This window comes from Chlorocebus sabaeus, chromosome 24 (genome assembly GCF_047675955.1).
Source record: "Chlorocebus sabaeus isolate Y175 chromosome 24, mChlSab1.0.hap1, whole genome shotgun sequence".
NCBI lineage: Eukaryota > Metazoa > Chordata > Mammalia > Primates > Cercopithecidae > Chlorocebus > Chlorocebus sabaeus.
Window position 1 is genome coordinate 11,506,680 of NC_132927.1, and position 12,941 is coordinate 11,519,620.

General features: G+C 41.4%; 1 protein-coding gene across 4 annotated transcripts in view; it reads right to left on the reverse strand.

Moving 5' to 3' along the window:
- Positions 1–561: 561 nt before the first annotated feature.
- PPP2R3C (protein phosphatase 2 regulatory subunit B''gamma) overlaps positions 562–12,941 on the reverse strand; it is a 32,548-nt gene continuing 20,168 nt past the window's right edge. For 2 of the 4 annotated variants that reach the window (XM_073010927.1, XM_073010928.1), the window contains exons 8-13: positions 10,837–10,969; positions 8,284–8,339; positions 8,133–8,208; positions 6,670–6,806; positions 2,635–2,772; positions 562–675 (exon numbers count right to left, since the gene is read on the reverse strand). In XM_073010927.1, the coding sequence (XP_072867028.1) occupies positions 580–675; positions 2,635–2,772; positions 6,670–6,806; positions 8,133–8,208; positions 8,284–8,339; positions 10,837–10,969 (636 nt within the window). In that variant the 3' untranslated portion in view covers positions 562–579. Of the gene's footprint in view, positions 676–2,634; positions 2,773–6,669; positions 6,807–8,132; positions 8,209–8,283; positions 8,340–10,836; positions 10,970–12,941 lie in introns of those variants that run through there. The other 2 variants (XM_073010929.1, XM_073010930.1) reach the window with 2 other exon arrangements.

Consider the following 12,941-nt stretch of genomic DNA (forward strand, 5'->3'; position numbering starts at 1 on the left):
TTTCAGTTTACAGTTGAATAGACTGCCGTAGGATGTAGACTGTACTGACTGTCTTAATTTCTTTTTTTTTTTTCTTTTGAGTCGGAGTTTTACTCTTGTTGCCCAGGCTGGAATGCAGTGGCGCGATCTCAGCTCACTCCAACCTCTACCTCCCGGGCTCAAACGATTCTCCTGCCTCAGCCTTCCGAGTAGCCAGGATTACATGCATGCACCACCACACCCAGCTAATTTTTGTATTTTTAGTAGAGACGGGATTTCATCATGTTGACCAGGCTGGTCTTGAACTCCTGACCTCGGGTGATCCGCCCACCTTGACCTCCCAAAGTGCTGGGATTACAAGCGTGAGCCACTGCGCCCGGCCCCCTGTCTTAATTTTCAATTAAAATGAATGAATGCCTCCAATGAGAACACAGTGATGACAATACTAAAATTATAAACTATATAAATAGTCCAAATGTGGTCTCAGTTCGTAATGATTTAAATATCAGTTCAGAACAAAAAGCAAATACTTGATTCAAATAGTACTTCATTACTTGCTTTCATATAAAATTTCATGTAATACAAATGACTATCTCACAATTATCTGGTAATATGTAAATTAAAGGAAAAGATAACCTTGACATCTTGAAATGAAACAGGATCTTGTCCGTGGATTTTCATTAGTTCCTGTATGGCCTGTATTTGATAGAAATAAATCTGTAAGTAAAAAATGAAATACACAACATCCCCTCTTGCCCCACAACCCCTTTCTACTTATACTTCCTTTCCTATCAGACCACAAACCTCATCATTCTCTCTCGACAATCTTTTTAGCTTTCTTGACCTTATTCCATATCAATGAGCAAAACCTAAATTCTCAGTGTATTGACCTTTTTAGACCTGTATCTTAACTACTGAGAACTTCAGGAAAAAAAATAAGAAGACTACAGATTGCTGCGTCTACATAGGAATGTTCTCCAACCTCAAATGGGCCCTCAACATGGCATCACAATTACTCTGTTTGATCTGCTCCTCTCATTTTCCACGAATGTTATTCCTGCCTTCACTATTAAGACCCCCAATCTACTGTCTCCCTTCCTACCCTACACTTTGCTTTCTACATAATACAAGAAATGGAGGTAGACCTCCCAAAACTCTTCCTTTTTATAAACTTTAACAAAAAAATGAAGAAACTGCTGTCATCCAGTGGGACTACAAAATACTTCAGGTGAGCATTATTCAGTGGAAATGTGAAGTTTAAAATTCTTGGTGAATAGTCAACTAACTTTGTTCCTATTGCCTACTCTGTATGTTACCACTGATAATCAGAGTATCCATAAAGGAATCTCTTTGAAGTAGATAAGCATCTGAGTACATGCTATGTTAATATAGTAATAGGCTTGGATGGTATGATCTAGAGTGAATCATCCAGGCCCAGCTTTATCACTAGAATACTGATGTCCAAACGCTCTATGAATAGCCCAGGATTATAGGGCTCAGCACTGGCCCCCCCCCCCCTTTTTTTTTTTGAGACGGAGTCTCGTTCTGTTGCCCAGGCTGGAGTGCAGTGGCCGGATCTCAGCTCACTGCAAGCTCCGCCTCCCAGGTTTACGCCATTCTCCTGCCTCAGCCTCCCGAGTAGCTGGGATTACAGGCACCCACTACCTCGCCCGGTTAGTTTTTTGTATTTTTTAGTAGAGACGGGGTTTCACCATGTTAGTGAGGATGGTCTTGATCTCCTGACCTCGTGATCCACCCACCTTTGCCTCCCAAAGTGCTGGGATTACAGGCATGAGCCACTGCACCTGGCCGATTTTTAAGTTTAATAAAAGCATTTATGTAACAGATTTCAGAAGGAAATCAAGTCTGTTTTTAGTTTTTTATTTCTTTCCTATTTAAAAAAATATAAATGAGTTAAAGCTGATTTGACTAGATGTAAAATAAAATTATGTATATGTCAGGGGCTGTACTACCATTGGAAATACAAATATGTGACAGATTCTGTACTTGTGATGAAAAACTTGTAAGATGCTAAGCAATTCAGAAAAGGTAGCTCCTTTCCACAGAAATTTTTATAGACTTTGGTAGTTGTATTTTTTTTTTTTTTTTTTTGAGACAGTCTTGCTCTGCTGCCCAAGCTAGAATGCAGTGGCGTGATTTTGGCTCACTGCAACCTTCGCCTCCTGGGTTCAAGTGATTCTCCTGCCTCAGCCTCCCAAGTAGCTGGGATTACAGGCAAGTGGACCCAGTTATTGGGGAGGCTGAGTGGGAAGCCTGCCTGACTGAGCCCAGGAGTTGGAGGTTGCAATGAGCTATGATCGTGCCACTGTACTCCAGCCTGGGTGACAGAGCCAGACCTTTTCTCAAAAAAAAGAAAAAAAATAAATAAAAATCACGAGTTAGGTAAAATGGTTACTAAATATTTAATTTACACAAAATGATACATCTTTAATTTGCTTTTTCTAATTTCCTAAAATAGATGCTGATTTTAGATCTTTAACGTTTTCCAATATATACATTCAATACTATAAATTTCCCTCTAGCCACTGCTTTTGCTGCATCTCACAATTTTTTTTTTTTTTTTTTGAGACAGACCTGGCCACAACCAAATGATACCTTAAGGAACAATGACTCACTTACGCAAATGAGACTTACCCTAAAGAAATAATTAAGTGAAAAGACATTCAGATATCCTTTGTTCTCAATATCAAGCAGTTTGAAAATATACTGTAGAGCTGCGGGTTCCTTTCTGTTTTCTAATGCAAGGACAAAGTCCAAGTAGGTCTTATAGTCCTGCAGAACAGAAAATAATGTTCATTAGAGGCCTTAGTTGAAATTAACTTTCAAGTGCATATTAAGATTTGAAGCTATTTTGCAATCAAAGGTGGCAAATTTAATTTTTTCCCTAAGTTATAAAATGAGAAATCCATTTATATACTTAATATTGGTTTCTAGGAATTTTTTTTCTTTTTCTTGAGACGGAGTTTCACTCTTGTGAAAGGCTGGAGTGCAATGGCACAATCTTGGCTCACCACAACCTCCACCTCCCGGGTTCAGGCAATTCTCCTGCCTCCTGAGTAGCTGGGATTATAGGCATGTGCCACCATGCTGGGCTAATTTTGTATTTTCAGTGGAGACAGGGTTTCTCCATGTTGGTCAGGCTGGTCTCGAACTCCCGACCTCAGGTGATCCGCCCACCTCAGCCTCCCAAAGTGCTGGGATTATAGGCATGAGCCACCATGTCCAGCCACAGGAATTCTATATATAATCTGCACAGGACAGTTTTGAGGACATAGTTTTGTTTTTTTTTTTTTTTGAGAGATGGAGTCTCGTTCTGTCGTCCAGGCTGGAGTGCAGTGGCACAATCTTAGCCCACTGAAACCTCTGCCTCCCAAGTAGCTGGGAATACAGGTGCACACCACCATGCCCAGCTAATTTTTATATTTTTAGTAGAGACAGGATTTTGCCATGTTACCCAAGCTGGTCTCAAACTCCTGACCTTAAGTGACCCGCCTGCCCCGGCTTCCCAAAGTGCTGGGATTACAGGCATGCACCACTGTGCCCAGCCCTAGTTCATTTTTTTATGAGAGATTTGCTGTGTTAAACTATAGTTTTCTTTCATTATTCATAAAACAAGAACATTATTCTTGTTTTTGAGACAGGGTCTCACTTTATCAACCAGGCTGAAATGAAGTGGTCACTACAACCTTGATCTCCCAGGCTCAAGCAATCTTCCCACTACAGCCTCACAGGTAGCTGAGACTACAGGTGCACGTCAGCAAACTTGGCTAATTTTTAAAAATTCTTTGTAGAGATGGGGTGTTCCCGTATTAGCTATGCTAGTCTCAAGCTCCTGGGCTCAAGCTATCATCTGGCCTTGGCCTTCCGAAGTGCTGGGATTAGAGGGATGAACTACTGCATCCTGCTTCAAACTTTTGAAACAGATAATACAGTGACTAAGTTATAAACTTGTATCTTCATTTCAGTGCAGTTATTTTGAAAAACTTATCATCTGGAATGAACAGAACAGCATACTTTTTTTTTTTTTTTTGAGACAGTTTCGCTCTTGTTGCCCAGGCTGGAGGGCAATGGTGTCATCTCGGCTCACCACAACCTCCACCTCCCAGGTTCAAGCCATTCTCCTGCCTCAGCCTCCTGCGTATCTGGGATTACAGGCATGCACCACCACGCCTGGCTAATTTTATATTTTTAGTAGAGAAGGGGTTTTTCCATGTTGGTCAGGCTGGTCTCAAAACTCCCAACCTCAGGTGATCCACCCACCTTGGCCTCCCAAAATGCTGGGATTACAGGCATGAGCCACCATGCCCAGCCTCAGAACAGTATACTTAAACTGCTATTTTAAAATATTGTTTAAAATTTTTAATTCGGATTTCCAGTAAGAAGCTGTCTTGAGATTGCCAGACATTTTACAGTGAGCTGACACTGTTCTCATCCATAAAAAGGCAAAATGTAAAGGCCAGAAAGACATAAAGAGAACAGAAAGCCTTCCCTATAAAAACAGGATACTCATAGATTTTTTTTTAATGGTAAAAAGTAGTAAAGTAATTGGGAGATTCTCACTTAGATAAAAATTTTATATTCTTAGAAAAGTTCCTTTCTGCATAAATTGCAGTGAAGAGTTAAAGAATGCAGATTGTGATCTGACTTCATCCACAGTTGTGGCCTCTGATTTTCTTTATTCACCAGGAATCATTATATTAATACTACAAGTTCCTCACTGTCTACTGTTTATAGCTGTGGGAGCTACAAAATAAACTTTCTTTGCCTTTTCCCCTCTTTTCTTTTCTTTTTTTTTTTTTTTTTTTGAGACGGAGTCTCGCTCTGTCGCCCACGCTGGAGTGCAGTGGCGCAATCTCGGCTCACTGCAAGCTCCGCCTCCCGGGTTCACGCCATTCTCCTGCCTCAGCCTCCCGAGTAGCTGGGACTACAGGCGCCCGCCACTGCGCCCGGCTAATTTTTTCTATTTTTAGTAGAGACGGGGTTTCACCATGGTCTCGATCTCCTGACCTTGTGATCCGCCCGCCTCGGCCTCCCAAAGTGCTGGGATTACAGGCGTGAGCCACCGCGCCCGGCCCCCTCTTTTCTTTTGTTGTTAATAATGGTGTTATTTAGCAAACTGCTATTGAAGCTAAATGATAAAATGTAAGACCCCCATTCTCATGACAATATGACTATTTCTTAAGCATAACTGCTTTGGGAAATTTATCACATTCTTTTTTTTTTTTTTTGGAGACGAGTCTAGCTCTGTCACTCAGGCTGGAGTGCAATGGCACCATCTTGGCTCACTGCAAGCTACACCTCCTGGGTTGACACCATTCTCCTGCCTCAGCCTCCTGAGTACCTGGGACTACAGGCGCCTGCCACCACAGCCGGCTAATTTTTTGTATATTTAGTAGAGACGGGTTTCACTATGTTAGCCAGGATGGTCTCCATTTCCTGACCTCGTGATCTGCCCGCCTCGGCCTCCCAAAGTGCTGGGATTACAGGCGTGAGCCACCACGCCCAGCAGGACATTTATCAGAGTCTTAACCCATGTTTTTAGCAGCAAAAATGGTGATTTTAAAATGCTGTTTACAATTTTCCTTCTCAAGTATTTTGCATTGTCATAATAAAAAGACAAGTCCATGTTATCTTCAGCTGCTCATATAGCCACTTCTAAAGACTAATACACCTGATTCTCAGAATTAAATCATGGCATATGTGTTACTACATCTGACCTGGTAATTTAATGACAGAACTATCTAAATGAAAATAGCCATAATAATTTACTAATGTTTCAGCTTTTTTTTTAAGAGACATGGTCTCACTCTATTGGCCAGACTGGAGTGCAGTGGCCTCATCATAGCTCACTGCAGCCTCAAACTCCTCAGGTCAAGCAATCCTCTTGCCTCAGCCTCCCGAGTAGCTATACTACAGGCACATTCCACCCATGCCCATGTAATTTTTTTATTTTTTGTAGAGACAGTCTCGCTATATCGCTCAGGCTAGTCTTGAATGACTGGCCTTAAGTGGTTCTCTGGCCTTGGCCTCCCAAAGAGCTGGGATTGTAGTCATAAGCTACCAAGCCTGGCCTCAGCTTTTTTTTTTTTTTTTTTTTAACTAGAATGCACTACTGTACAATAGGTGTACTGACAATGAAATCAACAAAATAAGCTATTTGCCCTGAGGCCATAATGTAGATGTTTTTAAGTGAATTTACATTAAGACCAAAGGCTCTGAATCTCAAGTAATTTGATCAGTTTACACATTTTAAAGACACCGTTACACATTAATATAAATAATGCTGGGCCGAGTGTGGTAGCTCATGCCTGTAATCCCAGCACTTTGGGAGGCGGATCACCTGAGGTCGGGAGTTCAAGACCAGCCTGGCCAACCTGGTGAAACCCCATCTCTACTAAGAATACAAAAATTAGCTGGACGCGGTGGCATGTGCCCATAATCCCAGCTACTCTGGAGGCTGAGGCAGGAGAATCACTTGAACCCAGGAAGCAGAGGTTGCAGTGAGCCGAGATCACACCACTGCACTCTAGCCTGGGCGACAGAGCAAGACTCTGTCTCAAAAAAGAAAAGAAAAGAAAAGAAAAAGGGCTTTATTACATCAAGAAAAGAGTTTCTGGAAACTCTGGGAGCCTAAACTTTTTAAACTTAGTAGCAGATTTAAACCACTACCATTTCTCCATCATAAGTGAGACACTCCTGGAAAACACGGTCTAAGAAGACATTGGTCATGGTAGCTGTTCCATAGCGTGAGAGTTCTTCTTTACTGAGCATGCCATTGTGATCTTTATCAAGATTCAAGTACTGGCCTTGGAAAGAAAAATAATAAAGACACTTATGACCACAATACAATTTTAATCAGAAGAATAGACTAACAAAAAGTTCTTTTTCTTGGTTAATATTTTGATTTTCAAACTATTCATGTTACGGTTAGGGTAGGGGCCTATGTATAATACTATCAGCTACCTTTGCAATCTTGATCAGAACAATCCTTGGGCTAGAAACAGCCAAAGAAAACCCATCATGAATGCCATAGTCTAGGATGTTTCACTTACATCGCTGTTTTCAGTTTGCAGTCTTTTTAAACATTCCTAGGTTTCTAAATTAAATGGAGGTAAGAGGCGAACAAAAAGCACTGAAATGCCAGCACTTGAAAGTAGAGATAAGAATGCCAAAAGGGGCACTTTGGCAGGCCAAGGTGGGTGGATCAGAGGTCAGGAGTTCCAGAGCAGCCTGGCCAACAGTGAAACACCATCTCTACTTAAAAAAAAAAAAAAGCCGGGTGTGGTGGCGGAAGCCTGTAATCCCAGCTACTTGGGAGGCTGAAGCAAGGAGAATTGCTTGAACCTGGGAGGTGGAGGTTGCAGTGAGCCAAGATCATGCCACTGGACTCCAGCCTGGGTAACAGTGTGAGACTCCATCTCCAAAAACAAAACAAAACAAAACAAAACAAAACAAAAAGCCAAAGGAGTCAAAAGATCACCCAACAAGATAATGTAGAATAGCTCCATCAGTAGATCCTGGGAACAGCATTTTATCAACAAAGCATGACAACAGCTAATGTTCATAATGGTGCTCCTGAGTCAACAAGGATCAAATTACATTCTATTATATTGAAAAGAAACTGTATAACTTAAAAAGGGTTCTGCTGGATGCAGTGGCTCATGCCTATAATCCCAACACTTTGGGAGGCCAGGACAGGTAGATTGCTTGAGCCCAGGAGTTTGAAACCAGCCTGGGCAACACAGTGAGATCCCATCTCTAAAAAAAATTTAAAAAATTAGCCAGGCGTGGCGCCTGTAGTCCCAGTACTGGGGTCGGTGGGGTGGGGTGGGGGCACTGAGGTTGGAGGATTGAGCCCAGGACTTCAAGGCTGCACTGAGCCATGATCATGCCACTGCACTCCAGCCAGGGTGAGAGAGTGAGACCCTTTCTTCAAAAAGGTTGGGGAGAGTCCAAAAAGTTAAAACATTGGTATTTAAACAAGTAAATTTTGGTAATGTACAATACTAGAGCTTAAGGTAATTAAATGCTTTGATCTTAAGCTATATCAGTGTATGTATAAAACTGTCCTCTGAACACCAATTACTTGAAGAAGGGATAATTCAAATTTTAGCATTATGATAGGAACATACCATAAACTCTTAGGGCAGAAGGAGCAGAAAACCAGTTTGTTTCTTGACTCTCCTTGGACAGTTCCTCATCCCTTAGCTAATGGAACACAAAGACATAATTAGAAGATAGCAACTGTCAAGTGATACAATTAAGTAGTTTAAAAACATTTACCTCCAATAAATCATCTAGGAAGCTGCATGCTAAAATATCTTGAATTTTTATCTTTCCTTTAAGAACATAAAGAAACACAATTAATTTCATTTTAAGAAAAGAGCAACTCAATTAAAAAAATTTTTTTCTTCACAAAAGCAATCACACAATTGATATTTTAAAGCTTCTAGCTCTTATGCTCCAAAGTCCTTATTACATATTGTTACAAAGAGAGAACTCTCCACCGGGCGCAGGAGCTCACATCTGTAATTCCAGTACTTTGGGAAGCTGAGGCGGGTGGATCACCTGAGGTCAGGAGTTCGAGACCAGCCTGGCCAATATGGTGAAAGCCCATCTCTACTAAAAACACAAAAAATTAGCTGGGTGTAGTGGTGGGCGCCTGTAATCCCAGCTACTCAGGAGGCTGGGGCAGGAGAGTCGGTTGAACCCGGGAGGCAGAGGTTGCAGTGAGCTGAGATCAAGCCATTGTACTCCAGCCTGGGGAACAAGAGCAAAACTTCATCCCTACCCCGCAAAAAAAAAAAAAAAAAAATCTACAGGCAACATTTAATAACATATCTACTTGTATACCTCAACTATATAAATCTAAGTGCCAAATTCTAAAATTATAGTGATGTCAGATTTTCAAAAAAGTTTGTGATTATAGATATAGTACTGCTAATACACGAACAGGGACACTGTCTCCATTTATTTTTGGTAGGTTCTGGACTAGAAAGCAATACACAGGTGTGGTTTAAGAGCAGACAGATGAGAGTTTGTTTTCTTCTTCTTTTTTTTTTTTAGACAGTTTTGCTCTTGTTGCCCAGGCTAGAGTGCAGTGGTGTGATCTCTGCTCACTGCAACCTCTGCTTCCCGGGTTCAAGTGATTCTCCTGCCTCAGCTTCCTGAGTAGCTGGGACTACAGGCACCTGCCACCACACTCAGCTAATTTTTTGTATTTTTAGTAGAAACGGGGTTTCACTGTGTTGGCCAGGCTGGTCTCAAACTCCTGACCTCAGGTGATTCACCCATCTCAGCCTCCCAAAGTGCTGGGATAACAGGCCTGAGCCACTGCACCCAGCTACTGCTGCTTTTTTGTACAGAAGAGGTCTTGCTATCTTGCCAGGGCTGGTCTTGAACTCCTAGGCACAAGTGATTTCTCACATCAGCCTCCCAAAGCACTCGGGTTACAGGTGTGAGGCACTTCACCCAGCCCAGATGGGAGTTTAAATGCCACTTTTAAATATGTAACCTAGCTAAATCTCAGTTGCCTTACACATAAAATGTGGACAATAATGCACCTTCCTTATGGGGTTATGAGATGACAATGAATGAATCCATGTAAAATGCTTAGCATACTACATAACAGTCAAAACATCTGATATTATTTTGTAAAATTTGAAAGAAAGTGTGTATGTGTGTACTTAGAGTAGAGGAGTTCAAAAAACACTGTCAGCTACCATATGCTGTGATTGGATTCATAACTGGATTTTTTTTTTTTGGACACAAGGTCTGGCTATGTTGCCCAGACTAGAGTGCAGTGGCACGATCTTGGCTCACTGCAACCTCTGCCTCCTGGATTCAAGTGATCCACCTCAGCAGCTTCCCAAGTAGCTGGGACTACAGGCGCGTGTGCGCCACTATACCTGGCTAATCTTTATAATTTTTTTTCTTTTTTTTTTTTTGAGATGGAGTTTCACTCTTGTTGCCCAGGCTGGAGTGCAACAGCATGATCTCAGCTCACCACAACCTCTGCCTCCCGGGTTCAAGTGATTCTCCTGCCTCAGCCTCTCAAGTAGCTGGGATTACAGGCGTGAGCCACTGTGCCCGGCCAATTTTTGTATTTTTTTTTTTTTTTTTGTAGAGACAAAGTTTCACCATGTTGCCCAGGCTGATCTTGAACTCCTGAGCTCAAGTGGTCCACCCAACTCAGCCTCCCAGAGTGCTGAGATTACAGATGTGAACCACTGTGCTGGGCCCATAGTTAGATTTTCAAGGACAGAAGGATAATCAAGCACTTTGATTTGGACTTCTCTGTCCTTTCCTCTGCTCCAGTTACATGTATTTAAGTCTGGGCGGGCTTGAACAGTTAATAAAACATACTGTTAATGAGGCCATATTTACCAATCCGATCCCCATAGAAAATGAGAAAAATATGCATCACTGGCTAAATGGCTCTCATATTTCCAAATACATGTTTTTCATCAAAAAGAGAACAATTCTGCAGTATATCACATAGCAGAGACAGCAAATCATATCTGAGTTACTGGCTTCCTAGAACTGGAAGGACGCATTTATGACTTATTACCCAGTTCATACTTCTTCACTGTTAGGTGACATCCCCCCATCTGTCACACAGCAGATTATAGTCAGTGCAAGTAAATCATAAAAGATCTTCAGATAAACATAACCAAAGCATTGCTACTGTTTTTTGTACCTTTTTATCTCCTTGAAATTCACCAAATTTTTAATGGCAGTGACAGGAAAATAAATGACATTTTAAGAGTTTTCTGTAGTTATTGAGATTTAGATATAATAATATCCTCATGTACGTTAGATAAGATTTTCTTTTACCTGTTCTTAAAGGATCTAAAAAGAAGAAGAACTTCCTAACTGCTGTACAAACATAAAAGGAGTAGAAAGATTTTTCCAGACCATCTAATTGTGGCAAAGTAGGGATAAGTTCCAATATGTAGTTTTCTAAATCCTGAAAATAAAACAGAATAAAGTGTTAAATGTCCAATCTTGATTCTTCATTACATACTAGAATATAATTTCATTACTAAAAATTATTCAGCATTAACACTATATTGATAAAGAAATAAATTCATGACTGTTTTAGTGGTAAAACTATTTTACATTAAATTTTGTTTCTCCCAATTTAAGTTTTAACATTTTTGAAAAGTAGTAAATTCTACATAGTTCCAAATTGAAAGGGAACAAAGATATTGATTAAAAAGCCTCTCACCTATTTCTTCTCCCCAGAGGTAACCTGTATTATCAACTTCTGATGTAATTTCCCAAAGGTAACAGATACAAATATGAACCAATACATATATATTTCTTTCCCTCTTTTTTTTTTTTTGAGATGTAGTCTTGCTCTGTCGCCAGCCTGGAGTGCAGTGGTGCGATCTTGGCTTACTGCAACCTCTGCCTCCCAGGTTCAAGCGATTCTCCTTGCCTCCTCCTGAGTAGCTGGGACTACAGGCATGCACCACCATGCGCAGCCCATTTCTGTATTTTTAGTAGAGGCAGGGTTTCACAGTGTTGGCCAGGATGGTCTTGATCTCTTGACCTCGAGATCCAGCCACCTCCATCTCCCAAAGTGCTGTGACTACAGGCATAAGGCACCGCACCCGGCCTTTCCCTCTTTTTACACACAGGATGTATCAACATACCGTGAAGAGTGCTTTTGTCATTCAGTAATATATTTTATAGTCATTCCATCTTGACTCTCAAATAGCTATATATTATATCATTGTATGGATGTGCCATATTTAACTAGGCCTCTATTGGGACATTTAGTTTTTTCCTAATATTTTGCTACATGAAAAGTAATACCATAAGGGCTAAGCTAATTATTCATTCATAGATATTGTGGAAGAATATAAAATACAATTTCTGTAAGTGGACCTGCTGGGTTGTGGCATATGCACATGTAGAAATTTGATAAGACACTGGGAAACTTCCCATCTCCCCATAAACGCCATGTGAATTTTATACTCCCACCAGCAACGTGAAGGCTATTTCTACAGTTCTGAATTCTGCACACAGGTGTCCCGGGGCACCACAGTTAATGTACAGGGGTGCATCAGGATATTTTAAAATTTTGAGCGAAACAGCAACATTTGTCAGACACTGCGGACAGATATTGAAATAAGCTAGAAGCATGTGCTCAAGGTAGTTCACATTTTCAAAACTGAATCTCCATTCCTTTTTTTTGAGGCAGGGTCTCACTCTGTCACACAGGCTGCTGGAGTACAGTAGCATGATCTTGGCTGACTGAAACCTCTACCTCCCAGGCTCAAGTGATCCTCCCACCTCAGCCTCCTGAATAGCTGGGACCGCAGAGGCCTACATGCGGCCCCTGCCTACTTGTCCAACTTCATTTCCGTTATTGTAATCCTTGTTCTAGCCACACTGGCTTCCTTATGTTCCTAGAACAGGTCCAGGCTTAATTTTGCCTTGGAGACACTGTATTTGCCGTTTCCTCTATACTATGTCTTCATAAGGCTGGCTTCTTTCTCATACTTCATGGCTAAAACTTAATCCCTATCTCAAAAAGATGCTCCTTCCAGCCTACCTGAAATTGTCCACCAATCCCAGTCATCTTCCTGCCTAGTTTACTGTTTTATTTTTCTTTTCCTTTCTTTTTCTGAGACAGAGTCTTGCTCTGTTGTCCAGGCTGGAGAGAAGTGGCGCAATCTTGGCTCACTGCAAGCTCCACCTCCTGGGTTCACATTTCTCCTGCCTCAGCCTACTGAGTAGCTGGGACTACAGGCGCCCACCACCACGCCCGGCTTATTTTTGTATTTTTAGTAGAGTCGGGGTTTCACCATGTTAGCCAGGATGGTCTCGATCTCCTGACCTCATGATCTACCCGCCTCGGCCTCCCAAAGTGCTGGGATTACAGGTGTGAGCCACCGCGCCCGGCCTACTGTTTCATTTTCTACATATAA